This window comes from Ptychodera flava, chromosome 7 (genome assembly GCF_041260155.1).
Source record: "Ptychodera flava strain L36383 chromosome 7, AS_Pfla_20210202, whole genome shotgun sequence".
In the NCBI taxonomy this organism is placed as follows: domain Eukaryota; kingdom Metazoa; phylum Hemichordata; class Enteropneusta; family Ptychoderidae; genus Ptychodera; species Ptychodera flava.
Genome location: NC_091934.1, coordinates 25,411,995 through 25,435,427, shown reverse-complemented (window position 1 = coordinate 25,435,427; position 23,433 = coordinate 25,411,995). Strand labels below are relative to the sequence as shown.

General features: G+C 39.6%; 1 protein-coding gene across 1 annotated transcript; it reads left to right on the top strand.

Annotated features, from left to right (window-relative positions):
* Positions 1-479: 479 nt before the first annotated feature.
* On the top strand, positions 480-19,747 carry LOC139137091 (mannan-binding lectin serine protease 1-like). Its single transcript, XM_070705055.1, has 11 exons — positions 480-701; positions 3,117-3,363; positions 7,414-7,585; positions 8,476-8,598; positions 8,953-9,146; positions 14,293-14,452; positions 15,505-15,678; positions 16,184-16,366; positions 17,125-17,429; positions 18,246-18,615; positions 19,095-19,747. The coding sequence occupies exons 1-11, from the start codon at positions 682-684 to the stop codon at positions 19,289-19,291; spliced, it is 2,145 nt and encodes a 714-aa protein (XP_070561156.1). The 5' UTR covers positions 480-681; the 3' UTR covers positions 19,292-19,747.
* Positions 19,748-23,433: the final 3,686 nt, after the last annotated feature.

Genomic DNA, 23,433 nt, shown 5'->3' with positions numbered 1-23,433 from the left:
CCCTCTGACACTTCCTTCTCAGCCCCTCGCGTGTTCTCCCCATGTACTTTCAAATTCTGCCCAGTCAGATATCCTAGTGAAAACCCTGTCATGATATCCATCTAAATTAAACAATAATATATGGTTGGATTGTACTTAAAGCTTGAGCTTTTATATCTGTGTTTTGTTGTCACTTTAAATTTAATTTTGTTGGTTTCACCTTTTTCAACCGTCATGAGATAATCGATGATAATCTAGCAGGGTACATCAGGATTTGAAAGGTCTTTAGTGATGCTGTATTTCTGTAAATCTTACAAATACATGTATTGATATTTAAGTTTTCTAAGTGGGCGGGGCGTCAAAATTTCTGAGTTAGAGAGGGGTGTTACTCAAATCCATCATGGTTTGCGGGGAGGGGGGGTGGTACTCGAAATTTAGGACTTTGCGATGCAATTCCTCCGATCCCCAGGCCGTAAACAATTACGGCTCGCGTAGGTCGTATATCGTCATGGCATTAGGCTCTTCTACGTTTGAGGTCGCTTCTAAGAAATCAGGCCGTTTCTCTGCGATATTTGAGTACACGGGATGTGACGTCAATTGATTGGCTCAGTGAAGCACCATATCCAGGGAATTTCCTCGGTGCGTTCAAGAGTCAAGCATCTACTGACAGCAGCAGGCCTGACTGTCTATGTACTCTCAGCCATGGCGTTCTGTTTAGACAGGTAAGGAAAGGCGAAAGGATTAGTTGATTTTTTCGATACAAGGTCATTCCCAGTGAAAATACAGGGAACTGAAATGCAGGAATCGATGCTACTGGTAGGGCATGGAGATTGCCTGTATTATAACTAGACCAGCAGAGAGAACGGAGTTTTAAACACAGTGACTTGTTGACGGTAAATCTGAGCGAAGCTAGTCATCTCTCACCAAAGCCGATTACAACTTCAAAAAGTAAAAGAATTTGAGGAGGCGTAATAGAAAAATAACGACAGCCTAAAAACTGTAAGCGGAAAAAAAATAACAGGAAGTAAAAGCGAGGGATGATAACACACTGACACAGAGTCTATTTGGCGTACAGGATTTGTAGATATTAGGTTTCATGAAACCGGAGAGTGTTTGCATGATTGAACGGGAAGGAAATGTCACGATCCTTGGCCAACAATGCGTGTTTCGGGTCAGCTTCGCCGAGAACAGTGCTGTAGAATTCCAAGCGTAACATGGAGACAACATTTCGGCCAGGCAGATGAACGGCTTGGACAGGAACGAAAGGTGCCGAGCAGAAAGAGTCAGAGAGAAAGACATGATCATGGACATTCACAGGGGGATTAAGATCAAAGATCAAACACACAGCAGGATGTACCTCCGGGATATACCTTCACCGCATTGATATGCAGTGAGATTACTCTGCGTATACAGCCTGCCCACGCATAAATCAACATATATAATATTTTTATGTATGACACCCAATCCTGGGAAGGACTTCGTTTTCTTCAAAAGGAAGGCCCTGTGTTCTAGTGTTGACCTCCATATCAGCCTCTAAACATCTTCGCATGCATGATAGCTGATACTCTTCCGCCATCGTTACTTTCTATCCGGTTAAATTCACAGTGGTGGTGTGCCGCTGTTTCGGATTACAGCAGTTTCATAGTCATGATGGTGTAACGCCGGTTATTGTCTGTTGATGCCTTCCTCGATTCGAGCTTACAGCTCCGTTAGATATTACTTTTGGTACGTTGCCCTTTAATTTTCGCTCTGTTTAGGGTAGGAACATTTGTTTTCGCCCGGGGAGGGGAAGCTGGAGGAACTAGGTATTGGACGAATTTGTTCACTCATTCTGGCAACACATTTTCCCCAAAAGTTAAGTTGAAACTTTTGTCCAGTAGTTCACAGTAAAAGCACTTTTCTCAAGAAAAAACCTAAAAAAACACAATTTAACTACAATGTTGTCAAAGTTACAGTAGCTGTAGCTATTGTTGATTTTTTTCAGTATTAATTTGTTCAGTTTATCAACTATTGTTTCTTGTTCTACTTTCCAGAGTTTATTGACTTACCAAGTATTCAGCTTGTAAACATAACGAGCACACATGAAAAATTGTATTAATATTGTGTACAAATGGATTTATATCCAGACTAAAATTCACAACAACAATGCATTGTATACATGTAATGGCTGTAATTTCATTGTATGTCAACATGGACAGTAAAACAACAAACTGTAATGACACTGAACAAAAATAAAAAAAAATGTAGCTTTGGGGCAATTTTTCCCATTTTTGGTCTAAAAATAATTTTCTCTGAAATAGCTCACCCAATTGCTTTTGAAACTTGGTACGCATGTTCCCAGGGGTAAACATAGTTAAATATACCCACTCTGGCCTGCCACATCGAATCAAATGTGCGCCCAGTATCATCGACACAATTTTTTTATTTTATTTTGTGCCTTTTTATTCAGTGGTTTTGCCTGGTTTCAAATATGGCCGTCCTAGTCCCTGAAAGATCCATTATCTACAGCTGTTGACGTGTTTTCCAGCGTTCTTGTTCTATACGTAAAGTACACTCTTATTTCTACTCACAAAATCATACCGAAATATAAACCTGTCAACATAGCCCAGTATGTGTCTGATGTCCAATGCCATTGTTGACGGCTTGACTAGAATTCAGTTGACTGTCAGCATGTATGTACCTAACACATGGTGTTTGCAAGGTTTGTACTTTGTATGCAACACATGATAGGTGGAAGAATGTGATAGTTTCATATAAAAGAAGACGACAAGGAACTGTACGGGTCAGTGTCATCACTTTGTCGGTCTGTGTGTGCCAGTCAGTCATTCAGTCTGTCTGTCCATCCGTCCGCCTTTAGACCAAGTTTGTACAGCTCATAACTAAAATTTTATCGCACCAAATGTCACCATGATGAAATTTGTACACTGTACTTTCTGATTTTGAATAAAAAGTAAAAACATGCCCGTTTCAGTGTTGTCCATATTTGATTTTATTTGTGCATGGACTTTTGAAATTCGAAACAAATCTCGTTGAATACATTGTACTCTATTTTCGTCATAACAGCCATACAACACGGTTCCATGAAAGTCTTATTTTGATTTCTTGCATTGATATTGGTTATTGTTTTTCTAACGCAGATCCACAAGACCTGTCTCCTTGACCATTTCTTTGCTATTGATTGCAACATTCGTCACCCTTGTCATTTCCGAGGAAACTTTGACTGGTCTCGGCGGATCCTTCTCCTCCCCGAACTACCCACAGGAATACCCGCACAACGAGGAAGCTGTCTGGAACATCGAGGTGCCCGATGGATATCGTGCCGCCTTGTACTTCTCAGCGTTCGATCTGGAAATTTCAGAGGACTGTGAATATGACTCGGTGCAGGTTAGCTTATTAACGCAATGAATGCTATCAACCGGATGTTGTCCACATTTTAATGTCATAGAAAAATATTAAGTGGTCTCTCTCTCTTTAAAGGGCTACGCAGTAGATGAAAATTTGTTTTCATAATTTTTGTTTTTATCCTCAACTGCAGTTTTGTTTTCTGCTCCTCAAACATGTCGTGATACTAGTATTCAGCTTGTCAACTACGGCGCGCCAAATGTTTCAAAAATATTTATCGTCATAGAGTAAAAATAAACTGTCAATTTTTCTTTCTAAATAAAGTCTTAAACGTGTATGAATAACAAAGAAAAAAATTCTTTCGTCCATATCATTTTATTTTATTAATGTACTTTTTCACAAAAATAACATTCATTTGAAAATATGTGTCATTAAATATTTGAATGTGTCTGTACAGATACAGATGACGGGAAACTGTCGTTCTCGATTGAAATAAAAATTCGATGGAATTACGGAAGAAAATAAACGAGAAAAGTATTATTGCAAAAAAGGGGAGAATGTTATGTAATACTTAATTGTAAAATACCCTTTAAACCGTAATGAGAAGATAAACTGTTTGCAAAAATTTGAAAATACCACAATCCCATACTTATTGACGTACATACACGTGTAAGCTTATTTGATATAAAGGTGCAATGAATGCTGATTATAAGAAAGGGAAAAAGCAAAAAAAAAATCAAGCACACACACACAAAAAATATTGAAATGCTTAAAAACAAAACCAAAAATAGTACTTCACTACTACAAAAAACAAAGCAAACCACCATCAGGTCTGACTAAAAAAAGAAAGAAAATCACAACTGAAAAGTCGACCGAGATCGCGCTGGCGTTGAGGCTGAAAAGAAACCAAAACGAGGTCAGCTTGAAAAAAAAACCCAAAACGAGGTTACAAAAAAAACAAAAAAAAAAAACAACGAAAACGAGGTTACCCCCCCCCCCCCCCAAAAAAAAAAAAAAAAAGTAGAAAAAAAAGAGGCCCGTTCGAGAAAAGAATTTAGAGTGGGACACCCCGCAGAAAAAGCCCAACATGTAAATTGAATAGTTCTCAATCTGATTGTTAGAGTTTAGTGCCAGAGGGTTTTGGATCATCACACTTGGATGTTGGACAAGATATTTTGGGTATTTCAGCGATAACTCTCAGCTTCTAGTCTTCAATATCATCTCATGGACGTCCAAGTTACTGACACGTCTCATTCTATATTAAACAGTTACAAGTGGACAAAACATTCGTGGTGGTTCGTCGGCTGCCAGCGGTCCCCTCGCTCATGGCGTGCCTCAATGTACCCCTTTGAGATGGTAGGCTAGCGGCCGTCGGTCCCGTCGCTAGTACAGTACACGCCGCGCCGGCGACCAGCGATCCCCTCGCTGTACAGTGTAGGGCCGCCTCTCCCAAACCATAGACAGTCTGTGCCAAAGCCATGGAGTCCTAGCCCAAACGATGGCTAGCCGCTAGCCCACGGTTATGTGTGTGATTCAATACATAGCGGCCGCTGTGTGGGTATGCATATAGTTGCATAGTAAAATTGCATACCACGCGGCGGCCGCTATGTATCGAACCACACGTTCATGTAACCGCGGGTTTAGCCTCTAAACGGAGTGTGGCAAAGGAAAAAATACTCAGGCTAAAACACTCCGTTTAGATTCGAGGCAACGTTTTCAGTAGTACATGTAGAACGCGAACGCGCCCGACTTGACAAACACTGATCAAGCAGCCGCTATTTCTCTGTATACTGATTAATGTAGCTCTGGGTGGCAGGGCTGTGAGTTACCGGCGTTACACGGCCAGACCGTATAACGCCGGTAACTCACCGCCCTGGCACCCAGAGCTATGTATAAGCTACTACACAAATATCGTAGGTCCATATATTGGACTGTGTGGAAATAAAGCTTTCTGAAATAGGGATCGACATGCCGTGTATGTGCCGGTCTAGCCCTGCGAGTATAATGAGAGTGTCTGGCGTTGCGAAGGCCGGACACTCTCGCCATACTCGTTAGGCTTGTGCCGGTCCTGAGGGATCGCAGTTGCATTATAGTGCGTGTTATAGTTGCGTCGCTCGTCTTGTCGAACATGGTAAACGATGGACGTTCTCTCAACACGCCGGCCGCTATGTATCGAACCACACGTAACCGTGTAGAAATCATATAATGGCGATGACAGAGCGGCTCGGTGCAAGGCCTGCATGTGAGCCCCCTGCCGTATCGCACCTAAGGCATCCATATGTTCGCAGTGTTGCTATGAAGGGACATGGGTTGTACGTCTCGCTCGTGATCTGAACTGTGGACTGTCTCAAATTGGCTCAGTTAACTTGACTCTCTGGAACTATTCACTGTTAACCTGGACGTTCTTTAGGTGATATTGCACTTCACTTCATCAAGTACGGTTTCAAGTAGCTCTTCTTGGCAGGGCCTGCCAAACAGAGCTAGGGTTCAAGATGTCAAAGTTATCACTGAAATGCTCAATTAATATTTCGTCAAACATTTGAGTATGTGGACACTGGTGATCGAATTCCCGGCTGTTGGGGATTCATCGATCGAAGGAAACGTGAACCATGAGTTTTTTGAATAAATTAATTGTAATTTCGCGCGTTTGGTTTTTTTTGTGTGTGGCGAGTGCTCGTTTTTTTCCGTTTTTTTCTCTTTTTTTCCGTTTTTTCTTTTTTTTTTTTTTTTTTGCTGTGGCGAGTGCTCATTTGTTTTTTCTTTCCACAGGCCCACGCGTTTTTTTGTATTTGCTGTGTCCATGGCATTTTTTATTTTTTTATTTTTATTTTATTTTATTTATTTATTTATTTATTTTTTTAGTAGATGATGTCCACTTTTGTCTAGAGCCATCACTGCCGAAATTTTTCTGTGATTTTCTCTCTTTACTGTTAAAGCGGCTGGTGGTTCATATTATATTTTTGATTATCTACAATACGTTTTTTATGAGACGTACTGCTTTTTAATTTTCTTAAGTACATAAATAATTTTATGTATGCATGGCTTTTTTGTCTGATTCTTTTATAATGATTTTCTGTATGTGGTTCACATTTTAATTTTTTGTAATATTTTTTTTCCGAGTGGTAGTAGTGGTTTTTTAGTGATTTTCCTGTGATTTTTGTGTACGTACCACTGTAAACATCTTATACTTTTTTTCGTAAAATCAGCACTAATGGCACCTTTTACGCGAACTATTATATGTGTATGTATGTCGATAGGTATGGATGTATGACTTTTTCAAATCGTTGAAAAATTGTTTATTTCCTTATTACGCTTTAAAGAATATTCTCAAGTTAAAATGAAGAATTAAATGACATTTCCATCTTTTGGTTTTTAATTATTACTTTTCTTACTTATTTCCTTCCGTATTGACACCTAATTTTTATTTCAATCGAGAAAAACAGTTTATTTTTGCACTGAATCGATAAATATTTTTGAAACATTTGGCGCGCCGTATGTCAACCCAGCATGTAGAAGTATAAATACGCTGTTACAGCTGAATTGTGGATGTTTAACGATGCTCAGGGGACTAGAACAAGACCTTGCAGTCGGCATACTACCCAAAAATAGTGAAAAAAATAATCAAAAGTTCCAGCTACTGGTCCTTCAAGCAGCCATGACAAATTGTCACCGTTATGTACCACTGACATGAAAAATGGACAAAGTTTGCAATTCAATGAAGTGTTTGAGTTTCATAACTTCCATCAGTGCGCGCGAGGAACACTGATCCCGGTCGTCCTTTCGATCACAATCATGTTTTCTGAAGGGATCTTTCCGGTGGTTAATAAAAGTAGGATTTATTAATATGTCGTTTTCTGAAATTGCTAAAACGGGCCTAGCATCATCTCCACCTTCCATAATTTAACAGAGTAATACATTATGAAAGATGACTAACTTCAGTACTTGATGCCGTACGACTTTGTCTAGGCAGCCCATTCCATAACGCAGCGGCATCATATGAAAATGAACTATCACCATAGAACTTGAGTCGTGTCAGTTGAGTTTTTAGAGATAATTCATGCTAGATTTACTAAAAAATAATTTTTGTTGCAGATATCGGCCAATGACGAAGAACTGTATCGATTTTGTGGCGGGAAAGAGTTTTCGTACTTTCCAGGGAGTACCTTGATTCGATCCCCGAACAATCAATTGAGAGTGACCTTCCGCTCAGACTTTTCCAATCTGGAACGAAATATTGGATTCAATGCTCACTACCTCGCTGAAGGTGACCTTAGTCTACATTTGATATGATGATTTGATACACTGTGATGTGATGTGATGTGATGTGATGTGGCGTGATGTGGCGTGATGTCATGTGATATGATATGATATGATATGATATGATATGATGTGATATGATGTGATATGATATGATATGATATGATATGATATGATATGATATGATATGATATGATATGATGTGATATGACATGATATCGTCACAATTACCAAAAAGAAGAGCAAACGTTAAAATTGTTGGTCGTTAAATATTAACAAAATAAAATGTTATATGATGTAATACGATTCAGCACAGCACAGCACAATGCAAAACAATACAATGCGATGCCAATGAAATGGAGCAAAATATAGTACAGTGCAGAACAATACAATGAAAAAATGCACTATAAAGCAAAGCGATACAATATTGCATTTTCGATTTTAGGCTTTGCCTACTCAATTTATATGGCCCGCGTTGCATCATATTTATGATTGCCATAACAACAAACATGATAATACCAGGTGCGAATAAGTGATCAATTAGCAAGCCGTTCAAGTCAGCGTTTGAAGAGTAAAGTCCAGGGACACTTCAGACAATGTACCGATAACCTGTTGAACTGTGACGTTACATAGGAACTTGTCAGGCCCTAATATTTTGAGAGCATGTACTTTCGCTGCGGGATCTGCAATCGTTCACATTTCATGGCAAGACTGAAGACTGCAAAGCTGGAGGTCAATTCAACATTATCTTTGGCGGGTACTATGTACAATTCACCCTCCAAGGCACCCTTAGACCAGACAGGCATTGATTACCACCCCAATGGAGATGAGGACCTGTGCTCCCAAGAGTTGTTCATTGCGTCGAATTCTTAAATTTTCATTATTTATGTCTTTCAGATATTGATGAATGTCTTAACAACAAGGGTGGGTGCGATCATTATTGTCACAATATCTTCGGTGGGTTTTATTGTTCCTGTCGTCCTGAGTATGTCCTGGATACAGACAGAAAGATCTGCACAGGTTTGTTATACGATACTTGGAATTCTGTGGTTGATATGCATATAGTTACAGAATAGGGCACTATGGAGAGTGGCACAGAGCCCATTCTGTAAGCAGTGAAGGTACCATATACCACGATTGTTGCAAAACGGTTGAAATTGATCAACAAGGTGATTAAAGTTGAGTGGAAGAGATTGAGAGTCAGGCCTGTTGGAGAGAGAGAGAGAGAGAGAGAGAGAGAGAGAGAGAGAGAGAGAGAGCATAAGAATTCAGGCAGACAGAAGTTTAGTCAAATTGAATTCTAAACTTGTGATTCATCTATTGGAATTTTAAATTGCCATATTCTTCCCATGTTCCCATCCGTTTTGTCCGCAGTTGAATGTGCCAATCTTGTGCGCAACGATCTCAGTGGCGTGCTCGAAACTCCAGACCATCCCGGCCGATATCCGAAGAATTCCGAGTGCGACTGGACGATTGACGTTGAAAAGGGTTTTGTCATCAACTTGGTTTTCGACGATTTTGACGTTGAAATACACCCTGATGTGCTCTGCCCTTATGACTTCGTCAAGGTATAAGTTTAATTATATTATAATAAATGTGTTAAGAATGCTAATGCATAGTTTTTTAAATAGGCCGACAGCTCATGTTGGCTATTGTCGAACTGATCATGTTAGGGTGGTAAAACTGGCCTCTGAACTAGCATATAAGGTTGAGTTCGTGCTGAAACTCGTCGCCTACTTCACTTCTCTGATGCAAAATCGTCTTTCACATTTTGGGTGTTCTAGCAATAGAAAAAAATCACTGTAAAAACCAGAAGCACACATCTTGATTATAATACAGAGATAGAATGTTAACCTTGTCGCGTATTGTCTCCAATACGCGTTTGAGCGTTATTGCTTAAATAAGTAAAATATTGTATAACAGAACAGAGCACTATTTATTAATCAAGCAAGTTCTGCGATGTCAATTTCTTGTTATATCTGAAAGATACTGTACTGTATAACAGACGAAGCGCGATCGCCAACATACATTTTGATTCCAGAAAGCTATGTGAAGATAATCGTCAATGGCTCACACGGTATTCAGTGCTGCTTGGAATTTCAGTCGCATATCAAAGAAAGGCAATTTGTTGGTCATTTGTTATGAAAAAGGTATCATTTTTTGAATTGGCTGCTCGCATATAGTGTATCAACAGTATACCATCACAAATTCATAAAACATTAATTTTCGGCTTTGCAAGTCTTGCCGTGTCTTGAAAAGGTCGTCTATTAGTACTCTTGAGCTGAAATCCTAAATACTTTTGTCTTGAACTTGAACCCATTAAGTATCGCGACATAAAAACAGAGCATCAGTTTTTAAAATCAACATTTAACACGTTCATAAAGAAGTACCATTATTTGTACCTATACTACCTGATGTAAGAATCGTATTGACAGAAACTTCATATTTTTACAACCAATTTTTTACAGGCCAGTTGGCCCCCCGTGTGCCAGCAGCACACTGAGAGGCCAATTTTATCACTCTGTCAGTCTACCAGTGTACCAAATGTGACAAGCTTAATGTTTGGATGATTATCTAGATCTGAGATTAATCTCATAGATGAGGCTTTCAGAATTATGAATAAATATTTTCCGAAATTTAACAGAATCCATTGATTACACTTATTTCTATGATTATTGGTACATATGTTGGTAGGGACAATGCACTGAATATTAAATGTTATTTTGGTTATTTCTTTGTAAATAATTTCTCTTCACGAACGACTTGTCCAGCAGGTTTGTCTTTGGAATTAGGTCAGTTTAGGATGGCCTGATTAGAGTATATATTAGTATATCGAAATGACGACAAACTTTGAATATATAAACATTGGCCCTACTTTTGCCATGTTTTGTCGAGACGTATTTTTTCAGAATTTCTGGTGTTATTGCTTTCAAAGGTATTGATAGATTCCTAGGTGTGGTTTGGCTTGGACTTGTGAAAATTATTATGACATTTGCACATGCAAATCAATTCTAGGCCAGGTTTCTCTTTCTTTTATCAGAACTTACTTTTCGTACTATGCCTGTCCAACACTTTTTAAATTTAGTTCACAGGTTCCTATGAATCTGTGCTTTTTGTTTTGTTTTGTACAAAGGATGGTGAAATCGTTCGAGAAAAATGTGAAGATATACCTGTTTCAGTTATTTTCCCACTTGATTTTTGAGATGCTATGGGCCGGTTCAGTTCAAGAAAAAGATTTTTCGATTGCATATCGTATACTGTGCATCATTATAGCCATATGACATGAAAGTCTTATTTTGAATTTTCAAATGGAATTTGCGCCATTAAGCGTTTGAGTTCTGCAATTTTTCCCACCAAAATTTTAGTGCAACATTTTACCATTTTAGCTCCGCTGTCAGCGACGCGGAGCTTATCAAATAGGTTGATTATCCGTCTTCGTCCGTCGTCCGTCGTCCGTCGTCGTCCGTCGTCGTCCGTCAACAATTGCCTTCTCCTCTGAAACCACAAGTCCAATTGCTTTGAAATTTTATATGCAGTTCACTTGGGGTGACCTCACTTCAGTTTGTTCAAATCATGGTGAAATTTGCATATTTGTATTTTTGGGGCATTTTTTGGTGTTTTTGGTAAAAAAATCTTCTTCTCTGAAATCGCTCGTCCGATTGCTTTGAAATTTGATATGCAGTTTGCTTAGGGTGACTTAAATCAGATTTATTCAAATGGTGGTGAAATTTGCATATTTGTATTTTTAAGGCAATTTTTGTCATTTTTGGTAAAAAAATCTTTAAAAATCTTCTTCTTCAAAGCTACTGGTCAGATAGCTTTTATATTTGGTACATATGTCCCTAGGGATGATCTATATCAGATTTGTTCAAATTCTGCAGAAATATGCAAATTTGCATTTTTAAGGCAATTTTTGCCATTTTTGGTCAAAAAATATATTTCTCAAAAAGTACTGGTCTGATAGTTTTGAAATTTGGTATACAGGTTTCTTTAGGTGAACTTAGTAATATATATTGAATTTCTGATGAAATCTGTAATTTTGTATTTTGGGGCAATTTTTGCCATTTTTGGTCAAAAAATGTGTATTTCCAAAACTACTCATCTGATAGCTTTGAAATTTGGTATAGAGGTTTCTACAGATGAACTAAATGATATTTATGGAAATAATGATGAAATCTGCAATTTTGTAATTTTGGGGCAATTTTTGCCATTTTTGGTCAAAAAATGTTTTTCTCATAAAGTACTGGTCTGATAGCTTTGAAATTTGGTATACAGGTTTCTACAGATAAGCTTAGTAATATATATCGAATTTCTGATGAAATCTGTAATTTTGTATTTTTTTGGCAATTTTTGCCATTTTTGTTCAAAAAATGTGTATTTCCAAAACTACGTATCTGATAGCTTTGAAATTTGGTATACAGGTTCCCATAGATATAGATAAACTAAATGATATTTATTGAAATAATGATGACATCTGCAATTTTGAATTTTTGGGTCAATTTTTCCCATTTTTGGCAAAAAAATGCGTTTCTCAAAAAGTACTGGTCTAACAGCTTTGAAATTGGTATGCAGGTTTCTATTTATGAACTACGTGTGATATTTTGAAATTATGATGAAATCTGCAATTTTTATTTTGGGGGGCAATTGTTGCCATTTTTGGTCAGAATATTTTATTCTCAAAAAACTACTCATCAGATAGCTTTGGTTGACATGTTCTTAGGGATGATCGGATATGATATATTCAAAGTATGATGAAATCTTCAATTTTGTATTTTTGCAGCTTATTTTAGCCACTTTTTTCTGGCCACTGCATTGAGTTATCAAAGATTTCCACCTTCTTCATCAACATGTGTCAAAAATAGTTATTCTGTACATAAACACAGCGGAGCTATATCGGCCGCTAGGTCGCTTGTTTAAATTTCTTCTGTAATTAGTTCCAGAGACCAGCTCTGGAACTGTTAGTTTTTGCTCACTTTCCTTCTTCTTTCTTCTTTCTTTCTTTCTTTCTTTCTTTCTTTCTTTCTTTCTTTCTTTCTTTCTTTCTTTCTTTCTTTCTTTCTTTCTCTATTTCCGGTATTACTATCATAGAACATGCTATACACAAATTTTACCTTAATTACCCAGAATGCATTGCGACACGCTTATGACGTCATCGCTCAGCTCGGACGGGTTTTACGGGCATTTCTTGCGTGTTTATTTATTTATTTGTTATTCTCCATTGCTCGACTATCATATTGCGTTCAGCTATTAATAATTCTAGCTTTCTTTCGCTTTGTTTTTTGTTGCTTTTTGATTTTATTTTTCTCTAAATACTCGCCGTACGAGGCGCTATACTGTTTCGCCCGAATGCTCATGAGATAACAATGGCGGATTTCGCTCGCATAGAGAGAAATTAATAGGCTTTTTGTAGGTTTACAAGCGCGGCTGGGCACATCGTGTACCTAGGCGAGGTGGGTGTGCTCGAAAACGAAGATCAATGCAAAATTTGGATTCAAAATCGGCTGTTTTGGCGGAGAAACTGCCCGCCGTATTTCTGAGGAGCCACCAGCGGTTTTTCGGCACACAGTCCATGTAGCCGACAATGAGATGCAAATGATATGCGGTAAAGGTCACCTCGACTAACTTTCAGCTGGTTGCTCACTTTCTACTATTTTTATAGTATTTTATACAAAGGCACAGACTTATTCTACCTTCAACTTAAAACTGATAGTGATTTTGTAGCTCGTTCTTTACTATTTTTCATACTTTTTGGTAGCCGGTAACAGACACTTCGTGTTCGTGTCGGCTACATGGACGATCTGCCGGTTTTTCCTATATCAGTCTACGAGGCCGTTTAAAACGCCGGTAACACACAGCTCTGTCACCGCAAGGGCATGCGTTGGCTGCACATTTAAAGCAGCTCAACTTTCCAAGATCAAACGGTCAGTATCTTGTGAAAACAGCGACATTGCAATGAAAATTGTTTTAGTCTGTGCTTTTAATAAAATGACAATGCATGTGGCCTCGGTTTTCAATTTTAACGGCCTAGGTCCGATCGTGGATGTAAAAAATAGATCCATGGTCCGATGTTTCCTCTCGTCTGATCATCGTCGTAAACCACGTGCCTCTTTACGGCAACAACTCAGCGCTACCCGTCAAGCGATTGATTTGTTTGCGTAGGTCAGCGGAGCGAAAATTATTGCTCTAGCTCGCGACAATGTCGTCAGATATACATTTCCGTGCGTTGTCGCCCCCGTATGTATCTGTTGCGTTTTTACCGTACATGTAGGCATTTGTAATCTGTGGACTGCCTTGCTTTTAGTTGTATTATGGTGTTTTACTGCTAGCAGCCCTAACTATAGGTACGTGCTTGAACATTAAAATCCAAAGCACTCTTTCATTCTGCACCTATCTTTGTCACACATTCTCTTGTTTCTTCCGCTGCTCTGGTCTCTGGAACTTCGCTTTTGCTTGCAAATGCTTTCTAGTTATTTTGATAATTTTGTACCAAACAGACAGCCCATTTCATCAACTACAGTTTTTTATCAAAATTTTGGTAAAAATCTGTAAAAAAAGACTGGGGTATATTTTATAGGGCAACAAAATTTGACTTTGGCGCTCAAAGGGTTAAAACTCTAAATTACAGATGGTGAAATAGTACATACCATGAACACATGACATCATTCTCAAGCCGACATCCTTTGACTGTCCTTGCATTGTTTTCATTTCTGATAGGTTCTCAGTGGCAACCAAGTGTATGGTCCATACTGTGGAGAATCTGGGGTCAATAACCTGCCGGCTGTCATCCAGTCGCCGGGTAACACGATGAAAGTTATGTTCCATTCTGACACTTCCGGTGAATTCGGAGGATTCCGCGCAAGGTATTACGTAACAGGTAAAAGATAGTTAAACGTCCTTGTGCCATAAACGATGTTAATTTGCCTGCATTTTCCTTTTCAAAACTTCAACCGATCACATTTCTTTCAGAACAGCTGCGTTCCCTCCCACACTGGTTCAAACATGCATTTACGGGTAGATTTGCTTGATTAGATATACACGGCACTACAGCTGCGATTATAGGCATCTCTGTGGTAAAGCTCGATATTAGGCATGAAAGAAATAACGACAACTACTGCTAGTGATATTTCAAAATTTCGTTTGGCAAGGACTTTTGTTTGAGCCAACAATGCACGTATGCACTGCACCTAATGTTTAATTAATTGTAGTGAAAACAAGGCACAACTGAATCGCTGTAGTCACGAATATACGTCACCCAGGGCACAAATGCTCGCAGCGTTGCTTGGATAGACTGAAGGCCGAAGCTCTCTATAGCAACATGACATGAGCCCTCAACGGTCGAAATACCTTCAAATCTTTGCTCCGGCAATGCCCTTGATTGATATGTGCCAAATCGCGACGAAAATTCACTGTCAGGTAATTCTCCGCACTCACTTTGCCAGTCCACCATTGAAAGTGTACTTTCACGCTAATAATCCTTTGTACTTGAACGAACCCTTACGACCACCTGTGACCCAGAGCGGCAGTGGCCGATGTCAAAACCTCGCTACGCAGCAGCTCACAGCTGTAGCTCGGAATCCCATCTTTCATGGGGATGATGAGCCCTCAACGGTCTGACTGGATTAGGTTCTGAGCGTGGAAACCTGAAGGTAGTTCAGCTAGGCTGGACTGCACGTCGACCTGTTCGTTTAAGACCTGATGTAACCCCATTGCCTATACCATTAAGAGGGGCTATGTGAAAGAGTGTCAAGCAGTGGATGTACAAGGGTTGTATCGACAATTCAAATATTCAATATTATGAGGGAGATGATAAAGAAAGACAGCCGATTAAAGCAGCAAAAATATTTGATAGTGTAAAATAAATTTATTTGCTTGAAAAAACGAAAACATATTAGTTTTTACGATATGCCAAATCATTCTCTTCTCCAGCTCAGCCATGCCCACCGCTTGAGGCGCCCGTCTACGGTGAGATGATGGGACGGAACTTCACATTTAAGCAGTATGTTCGATTCACTTGTAATCCTGGATACTACCTGGTGGGATCCGAGTCCAGATTGTGCACCCAAGATGGAACGTGGACAGGCGTTCAGCCGTACTGCCAAAGTAAGCACAGCATAATCTTTGATTTTCTTTTACATTCCCAATCCGATTAAATCAGAGATGGCAGAGTTCCCATCTGTACCTGTTGTTTGTTGCTCTCCTTTGCTGTTGGTCGCCTCTGCCATCTCCAAGTTTGATTTCATTAAGGTTGCGCACTGTCTCTGCATGCAGTTGCGATACATTTAAACTTAAAGGGAAACGGACATCGGAACTGCGCCTGTGTGAGTTTCTTGTTTACAGACAATGTATTTCGTGCACGATATCTAGATGCACCTCATCATCATAGCTGCAACATTTAAATTATACGATGTAGATTATGACAGACATGTTTTAACTTTCGTCACTCACCATCGTACCTTGGATACAGTGTTTACATTGGTCGTATGGGTCCCATACGACCTTTGAGCGCAGTTCCGACGACTGTGTCCCTTTAAGAGTTGATTTCATATAAAATTTCGTCAGATCAACAAGGTTGACTAATCAACACCTAACCCATATTGCTTTACAGTTGTGGACTGTGGCCGTCCCGAGGAGATTGACAATGGTCACTTTACAACCACCAACGACAACTTCACGTACACCAATGCTGTCGTCTACTCGTGCGATGATTATTACGAGATAGTCGGATCAAGCGTGAGATTCTGCGAAACCAATGCACTCTGGTCTGATACAAGACCCCACTGCGAACCAAGTGAGTACAATATCATCTGCATTTAGAGCGGCATTGTAGGCAATGCGCTTAAATCACGTAGCGTTGGCAGGTGTTTAAACATAATGGTGTCAATGTTTAACTCCGTTGATGAAGCATGATGGATTTGAAACATCCCTGTGAGCTCATCAATAGAACTTAGTGAAAGAAACACACAAAGTATCATAAAAATGATGTCAACAATGCCGTTGAGCTGTAAGGTCTGTCGAAATGGAGTAACTTTCATGCTCACTGTCATTCCCATCATCCTGGCCAGGAGTGATGATGATTTCATTCGTAGCGTAATACGGCAGGCCCATGGCTTGTCAGTCAACTTGAAGCTTGCGGGGGGTGGGGAGAACTTTCGGTGATGACTTACCATTGGTGCAGCAATAGAAAAATCAGACAAGGTCGACAGATATACTGTCGCCATTCAGTGAGCAAACTGTAAGCCATTGCCGCTAGATGCGAAATAGCAATCCAATATGTCTGGTAGTTTTAAGGCAAACATAGGTAAATGAGTGATCAAAGACAAACCTTTGCAATGAAGTGAATGATGGCGCAATATGGTAACCATAGTGTCGGCAAAAAAGAGCTTTGGTAATTTCACATTTCACAATCATGAAAGATTTGAACATTCCTATGCTAAATGCTATACATGATCTGACATAGATAAGTTCGTTGACCAGTTCTATTTCTGATAGTGTTTGCTACCCTGGCAATTCTCCTCTCTCACACTTTCCTGTGTGTTCATTCGGCAGTATGTGGCGAATCCACCTTTCCTCCCAATACAAGACCCCGTAGCCGCATTCTAGGAGGGAGAACGGTCGCGGAAGGTTCTTGGCCGTGGATGACATATTTGGATATCCACGCCCCGAGCCACGATATCCACAATTCGATCTGCGGCGGGTCTCTGCTGAACGAAAAATGGCTGATAACAGCCGCTCACTGTGTGACCAACCCTCTGCGATACTCTGAAACCTTCGGGCAGGCCATTCCGCTGAGGTCAATCAACGTTACTTTTGGAGTGCATAGGCGGTCTGAACCTACGGAACACGTTCAACAGGTGGGCTCACGTACAATCTGCATCCGCATGTAGAGCTAGAACTGTGATATGACAGGAGCATATGGTGTAAACGTTCTCTCATACAGTCACCTATAATCTAAATATGCCCATATATGGTCAAAAGGACGTTCCTTGGTATTCAAAATGCTCACGTGAGGGCGCTGTTTTAAAAAAGCGGCCACCCGCTTAAAATCTGTGATTGGTTAGAGTTTCTCTTTTTTCAATGGTAACTGTGGCAAAATTGGAACAGGTGACAGTATTCCTTTAATCTCATCAATTATAGATGAAGGTTGAATGTCACAGAACATATAGTACTACCATCTCACTTACTATACGCCACTATGGTCATTGCAGGTAAATTTCCTGTTGCATGACAAACGAAACTAAAGTGTTTTCACCCTAACCCTACAGTTTAATGATGCGAAAATCGGATGACGAAAGAAAGATATGAAATACAGAGAGGCATGAGAAATGTCTTGACTAAGTGATAGCCCTGATTAATATCCTTTGTCACCTATATGTGCTTTCATTTCACTTTGTTGGTACCTGTGATACTGTTGGAACATTAGGGTAGACTATTAGACTCAACAACGAAGAAAAAGAGCATGCAGTTTTTCCTGTTTCGTCCTCACTGGTCACAATTATCGAAAAACTGAAAAAGTGAAACAGGTTGTTTTGTCACCAGCGTTATAAATGACCAATGCCTTTTTGAGAGTGATGTTTAAATGTTTGAAGAGTGGAGGGACTGTTCAGTCGTATGACTGGGTCCATGGCTTTTATTGATGCTTGTTTGTTTGTTTGTTGTTGCTTTCTTAGAGAGGTGTCTCGGAGATACTACGCCACCCTGACTACAACGTTCTCGACTTTGATGCCGACATCGCCCTCTTGAGACTGGCAACGCCCATCAGTTTCACCGACTACGTCCGTCCCATCTGCCTTCCCCAATCGGAAACCGTTCTGATCAACGACTTCGGTTTCGACGAACACGTCGAGCGAGCGGTTCCACCACCGCGTGAGCCGGCAGTTATAACTGGATGGGGTATTACATCCAATCGTGGCGGTACTCGCTCTGACGTCCTGCTCGAAGCCTACGTACCTATTGCCAATCAGACAGCGTGTAGAGAGGCTTACCAGCCGAACGGTTGGACAGTAACGGACAACATGTTTTGTGCTGGATATCAAACAGGTTTGTCTTTCCTATATGCCCACAATAAATTTTTGATGAAACCGTACTCTAGTATTATAGCTATCCAAGGTATCCGTGTTTGTCGCAACTAAACCAAATTGTCGACGATACTTTCATAAGTTTTAAAGACACATTTTGTCCGACGTTCATAGAATATGGATCAAGAGGACACTTCTTTCGTTTTACCTTACATGTTCACCTGTGAGTTTTAAGTCAAATTCTTGGTAATTTGCATATTTCAAATATTCACACTCTTTGTTAAAGTGGTATCTTTTGAATGGTTTGAACTAAATATGAAGAATTTTACCGGCGACGTTGAGACTTACAAGACTTTTTGAAACCTACTATAGTCCGAGCAAAGGAATGTGTTGATTTACAGATAAGTGCGCAAACTTGATATGCTGAAACACGGGAGCATGTTTAGATTGCCTTTGTTCATGTTGTAACCATTCTCATCGAAATTCTTGTCCTTCGTGCAGGTGGGAGAGACGCTTGTCGCGGCGACAGTGGAGGCCCACTTATGTTCCTAGACGAGAGCAACTTCCGCTACTTTGTGTACGGAGCCGTCTCATGGGGGCGCCCTGGCGAATGTGCAGCAGCAGAGTCATATGGCGTTTACGCCAAGGTTGGGAACTACGCTTCATGGATCAAGGAAAACATCAAACTGCCTCGATAAAACTGCCTAGATCATTAAGCAATTGGACAGAATATACTAATCAATTTATATTCTTCTAGATGGTTCAAGGAAAAAATATTTAGTCTCAGAATTAAACATAACAATATAATATAGTATGGCCTAAATGAAATAATCGGATCTCAAGCACTTATTGGATAAATGCATTTATGCTTCAAGCACATTCCAGTGATTCTTAGTTCTTCTATGGGAATATATGAGAGTATTATTAGTTTGAAAATGAGCATACATTCTCGAACCTGTCTGTCTTCCCCGTAAGCCATCGTTGGAGATATTCCAAACTACGTAACTGTACTTGATAACGTTAATACATGTGTCGAATCAGAAATCGAGAAAATGGACCAACGCTGACCCGTGTGACTGCCAAAAATTGTAATTGAAATTAAGATAGAAGAAATAAATATGACTCATTTAGACTGACAAATGTCGAAAGTGCAATGTAGCATTTCATGTTGTTTTTTCACTTCATGACTCCAAAAACTAACCCATAATATTCACACGGACGTCTATTTCTTAAATAAACACGATTGGAACTAATTTGGGATACTTGAATGGTGAAGTAATGTCGGCTTAATCTGCAAATGTAAGCTCATCTACTTTTCTTTTTAAGTTACACACTTGTTTTTATGAGTAATTTGTAATATTGCAACATTCAACTAACAGGGCACCTAACACGTTAAGGCGATACCGAAAGATTCAAATTGCTAAGCAACGGTTGCTAAGGGTAATTTCAAAATCAATCAAAATGCAAATATTTCATGGTTTTCTTTGCATAATAAAGATTTACAGAACCATACGATTCCAAAAGACGCAGGTTTGTCGCGCGATTGGTCAGTGACGTCACACATATACAAATTTTCACAGCTCTACTTTAAAACGTTTCAGCTCCTACAAATTTGCACCAAATTTTCCAAAATTTCAGAATGTAACACATGAGATACCTGTTTAGAGCCCCTAGCATGGATTAGGTTATCTGTTTAAGTACAAACGATTTTTGAACAGGAAAATATCTACTGTGTCATTTTGTGAAATTTTGAAGGGTTTTACGGCGATATCTCATAAACGGTCCGGAATTTTTAGAAACGCATGCTTATCTATATTTTCATGTTCAATAACCCTACCAAAAGTCAGCTAAATTGGTTAACAATTGAGAGAGTTGAAAGATTTTGAGCATTTTCAAAATACCAGGAGTCGAAAATCCATAGAAAACAACGGAACGGTAAGATTTTGCACGTGCAAAAGTGCGCGTTTGGAATGTTGCCAGCGATAGTAACCGACGTGCGCTTTTGAGTCCTTCGGTATCGCCTTAAGAAGTTTGAAAAATATGAAGATCCAATTAGGGCCTATCCCAAATTAGTTCCTATCCGTGTTCACATGAAAATGTCACAAGGCGTAAATCTTGTTGACTTCATGTATGCAAATTTATTTCACAGTTGCATGATGTGATGACCGTCAAAGCTACACTGCTGTGCAGTTATATTCATTTAGTCAAAGGTCATTTTTTGATATGATCAAATAACACTGCCAGGTGGCAACACTTTCTCAAGCATTGTCTGGATATGTTTTGACCAATTTCATTTCATTTCATGATTTCCGTCAATGGTTTCCACATTTAAACCAATCGGGTACCATGCCATTTACAATGCATTGTAAATATTCGGGATGTGACATAATTAATCCCTACGGTGTGGCATCATATCCAAGACCTTCGTCGGTGTGTCAAAGATTCAAACGTCTTCCAAGAGTAGAGCTGTCCATATATGTCATATCCGCCATAGAGCTCTATTTCAAAATTCGGCCGGTAAGGAAAGTTCAAGACTTGTAAATCGATATATTCACCAACATCATATAGCTTTATAGAGAAAAATAATGCCCACTCTGCTGAACGAGTAATCGTTAGGACCGAATTTACACTTAAATACATAAAACAACCGGTTACTAGAGATTGTTGTTTAAATCAGGTATTATATGGATGAAATTGTCAGCAGAGTACCTTGACACAAATGAGATGTAAATAGCGGCTAATGGGGAAACTGAATGACAAGCACGGTAAGATGTGCCAAGCAGACATTCTCACATTCCCTGGTACGCGGAATGGCTTAATTGTACCTGTAGCCCACTGTCATAAAATGATGACACCAGCGAAAATAAGCATGTAGCCGCACATTCTTTTGGACAGTCGTAACATTAAAGAATGCCAAGTGGGAGTATTATCGGAGCGAATTTTTCCCTAGGGGGTCACGGTACCGATGTGGACGGCAGTATCTTGTGGAGGGGAGAAGACAATTTCCAGAAATTGTAGCAGCAGATAATTTTACATGGGAATCAACAAAGCGTTTCGCAAAATCCCCTCCACCTGTGATCAAAATCCCCCACTGCACGCCCGACATGTTTCCCCTCTCTCCATTACCCGACCAGGAAACCTTCCCACCAGCCCATTTCCCACAACAGCAAATCCCAACTGCCCTCTAGTTCAAGTTGGCTGCGCCTTAACGATCTACACATTTTTGTCGTATATACTCTTTAAAACAATTTTCCATACGAAATTGAAAAAAGAAAAATCAAGGACCAAGCCAAGTCGCCTAAAAATATGCAGGAAGTATGAAGGGAAACGATGAGGTCGAAAGCCAAATAACGATAAACATTGCCGAGTTTTTACTGGTCCACTTCATGTGTGCTATGAAATGATTTTGGTTTGGTTTCTACGTGACTTAGAAGTCATCGTGTGCAGTTTTGCCATAGCAAGATAAGTAGTCTACCCAGGCTTCCTGGTAAGAATGTGTATCGTCATAACACACTGTGACAGTTTGAGGTCACTTCTCAGAAATCAATGTTTATATTTTCCTGCAATACACAGATAGAAAGAAAGAAAAAAATGCTCAAACCAGGCAGGCAAGGATACTCAGTATAAACAATAGTTATGTAAATACGCACAGCCTGGTTTGAGCATGGGTGAGTGGACAATGCCATACCCATCGGAAGATGATCCATTCCATATCACGTGATGCAAGCTTCAAGCCTGGAGCTTTTCCCCATGATTCAAATTACATGGAGTTGATGAAGCCCCAAAATGCAACTTCCTGTACTATTTTTATCGGTTTTTGTAAAAAATCGCGCGAGTTATAAATAGAAAAAATAGCTTTTCTGGGGTAAGGGACCACAAAGCTAGCACATATGTAAAAATCATCCTTGGTGAACTTCCCCTTTAACTCTCATTTTCGGGAGAAAAATTAACTAGGATATGAACCATGTTGGTAGATTGTTACCTAGGTATGTCACAGTGACAATACGGACAATGCACTCATTGATTTCGTTGCAAATTGCACTTGAGTTTGAGCTATCGAATTGTGAGATCGGCATGATGGCCTGGTTTTGTTTACAGAATGCTCTTCATTCAGAAATGTCAGCTAGACTGAAGGGTGAACGACGCGATGTCAAACGCATTTAGCTCATGAGCCTCAACATTAACGCGAAAATCTGTTATACGCTTAATATTCGCGAAAAACTTGCGAACCCGTCCCGTTTTCATTGCCACCAGTCTACATTCATGATAAATTTATACTTTTGTATTCGTAATAGTGTGACAGCCAGTTCATGGAGAAGATGTGAAGTCCGGTCTCGTGTAAAAGTAAGAGGACCGAGTGACTGTAGAAGCAAAAGCCCCAAAACCAAACAAATGAAGACCTGATGTCACATGTTAGGTTTAGTTCTAAAAACGAAAAAGTTAACAAATGTTGCTGTCATCACCCTCTTATTTGTAAACTTATCGACCAAGTGAAGGAATCGGTTTTTACCCGGTGCAACCTCTGAGAAAGAGAGAGAGAGAGAGAGAGAGAGAGAGAGAGAGAGAGAGAGAGAGAAGAGAGAGAGAGAGGAGAGAGAGGAGAGAGTGAGAGAGAGTGTGTGTGTGTGTCCTGGTCTCAAACATGTTGAATGAAATGGAATTGACGATTGAATGCAGTGTATTTCGCTGAGAACCGATTGGAACTAATTTAGGGTAATTAGATCTTTATATGTTTCAAATTTCTCAAAAGTGTTAGGTGCTCTACAGCTGAGTGTTGCAACGTTACAAATCACTTATAAAAATAAATTTATAACTTACAAAGATAAGCAGATGAGATTAC